Raw genomic sequence first — 2,500 nt, forward strand, 5'->3', positions numbered from 1 at the left:
GAGGGCGAGGGGGCGGAGTCAGCTGTGGAAGAACAGAGATCAGACCTGATGAGAAAAAACAGATTCAAGAGGTGTGTGGGGCAGTGTGGGGGTGGGGCAGTGTGGGGCAGTGTGGGGCAGTGTGGGGCAGTGTGGGGGCAGTGTGGGGGCAGGTGTGGGGGTGGGGCAGTGTGGGGCAGTGTGGGGCAGTGTGGGGGCAGTGTGGGGCAGTGTGGGGCAGTGTGGGGCAGGTTGGGGGGCAGTGTGGGGAGTGTGGGGCAGTGTGGGGCAGTGTGGGGCAGTGTGGGGCAGTGTGGCAGTGTGGGGCAGTGTGGGGGCAGTGTGGGGCAGTGGGCATGTGGGGCAGTGTGGGGCAGTGTGGGGCAGTGGGGGCAGTGTTGGGGCAGGTTGGGGCAGTGTGGGGCAGGTTGGGGCAATAGAGACACTCACCGCTGTCGGACAGGAGGCTGGTCACAGACTGGGCCTTCCTCAGACCCAGGTTCAGGTTCTGGTTCTGGTTCTGGTTCTGGACTCTGGACCCTTGGCTCCTCCGGGCGTCTGCAGGTTTCTTCTTAAACAGAGCAGCTCTAGGAGGCGCCGTCTCCAACACTGCGCCCTCTGCTGGAGCCGAGACCAGGACTTTAGTCTGGTCCTGGTTCAGACCCTGGTCCAGGTTCAGACCCGGTTTTTGGTCCATCAGGGGTCGGACCTCGGAGACCAGAGGGACCTGAGGCTTTTCCTGGTGAGCTTCTTTTGTCTGGTCTAGTCCTGGGTCCAGACCTGGTTTTTGGTCCTGGTTTAGATCCTGGTCCTGGTTTAGATCCTGGTCTTGAGTCTCTCTCAGGGGGTGGACCTCAGAGACCAGAGGAGTCTTTCCATCAGAGCGAGAAGCCAAAGGAACCGAGGAACGACTGAAGGAACAGAGCAGAGGAGACGAGGATGAGGAAGGAGGAGTACTAGTAGTAGTATTAGTAGTATTAGTATTTATAGTATTTGTACTGCAGTACCTGTGAGCAGAGGAGTGAGAGAGGAACCTGGAGGAGATACTGAGACTCTCGGACGAGCTGTGGGACCCTCTGCTCGGACTGCCTGAAAAACAAGACCAGGTTCAACAAGGATCTGAACCGGTTTAGAGGAGGATCTGAACCGGTTTAGAGGAGGATCTGAACCGGTTTAGAGGAGGATCTGAACCGGTTTAGAGGAGGGTCTGTTTTACCTTTGGGCTCTTCTAAAGTCCCAAAATGCTCCTTGAGAAACGCTTCTTGGTCTGGAGTCTGAGGGACCGTCTCAGCCCCGCCCCTTCCCGCCGTAGTCCCGCCTCTTCCCGTCCCAGGCCCCTCCTCTTCCTCCTCCAGGTCGGACGAGTTTCCATCGGCGCTGAGTCTCTCCGAGTCTGGACCAGAGAAGAACAAGATTAAAAAAGTCAAAGTTTACAAATTTCTAAATAAACTCGTTTGTTCATATTTCAGAACTGTTTATAGTTAATATTTCGTTCATAGTTCCAAAAATTTAACTTGTTCTTTGTTCTTTTTTTATTAACACTTTGCTGTTGTTGTTTGGAAGTGTGTTTAAAAGTGTTCAGAGTGTGTATAAAGTGTGTATAAAGTGTGTTCAAAGTGTGTAAAAGTGTTCAAAGTGTGTATAAAGTGTGTATAAAGTGTGTATGTGTTTAAAGTGTGTATAAAAGTGTCAGAGTTGTAAAGTGTGTATAAAGTGTTTAAAGTGTGTATAAAGTGTGTTTAAAGTGTGTATAAAGTGTGTAAAGTGTGTATAAAGTGTGTATAAAGTGTGTTTAAAGTGTGTGTATAAAGTGTGTATAAAGTGTGTTTAAAGTGTGTTTAAAGTGTGTATAAAGTGTGTATAAAGTGTTTAAAGTGTGTATAAAGTGTAAAGTGTGTATAAAAGTGTGTATAAAGTGTTAAAGTGTGTATAAAGTGTATTTAAAGTGTTCAGTGTGTATAAAGTGTGTATAAAGTGTGTATAAAGTGTGTAAAGTGTATAAAGTGTGTATAAAGTGTATAAAAGTGTGTTTAAAGTGTGTATAAAGTGTGTGTTTAAAGTGTGTAAGTGTGTAAAGTGTGTTTTAAATTAAAGTGTGTAGTGTGTTAAAGTGTGTATAAAGTGTGTTTAAAGTGTGTTTAAAGTGTGTATAAAGTGTGTATAAAGTGTGTATAAAGTGTATTTAAAGTGTGTATAAAGTGTATTTAAAGTGTGTATAAAGTGTGTATAAAGTGTATTTAAAGTGTGTATAAAGTGTATTTAAAGTGTGTATAAAGTGTGTATAAAGTGTGTTTAAAGTGTGTAAAGTGTTTAAAGTGTGTATAAAGTGTGTATAAAGTGTGTTTAAAGTGTGTATAAAGTGTGTTTAAAGTGTGTAGAGTGTGTTTAAAGTGTGTATAAAGTGTGTATAAAGTGTATAAAGTGTGATGGATGGATCGTGATGTTCTGGCGTTTGGACTAATGGATCGTGATGTTCTGGCGTTTGGACTAATGGATCGTGATGTTCTGGCGTTTGGACTAA

At 45.4% G+C, this 2,500-nt stretch overlaps 1 protein-coding gene across 1 annotated transcript in view; it reads right to left on the minus strand.

Moving 5' to 3' along the window:
- mapkbp1 (mitogen-activated protein kinase binding protein 1) overlaps positions 1-2,500 on the minus strand; it is a 54,590-nt gene that overhangs the window by 3,463 nt on the left and 48,627 nt on the right. Inside the window, exons 24-27 of the mRNA XM_055160583.1 lie at positions 1,196-1,372; positions 987-1,068; positions 430-890; positions 1-22 (exon numbers count right to left, since the gene is read on the minus strand). The exon at positions 1-22 is cut by the window's left edge and continues 392 nt beyond it. Coding sequence (XP_055016558.1) covers positions 1-22; positions 430-890; positions 987-1,068; positions 1,196-1,372 — 742 coding nt within the window. The remainder of the gene's footprint in view (positions 23-429; positions 891-986; positions 1,069-1,195; positions 1,373-2,500) is intronic.

This window comes from Boleophthalmus pectinirostris, unplaced genomic scaffold (assembly GCF_026225935.1).
Source record: "Boleophthalmus pectinirostris isolate CB_2022bp ecotype Guang Dong unplaced genomic scaffold, ASM2622593v1 HiC_scaffold_10, whole genome shotgun sequence".
Lineage (NCBI taxonomy): Eukaryota > Metazoa > Chordata > Actinopteri > Gobiiformes > Gobiidae > Boleophthalmus > Boleophthalmus pectinirostris.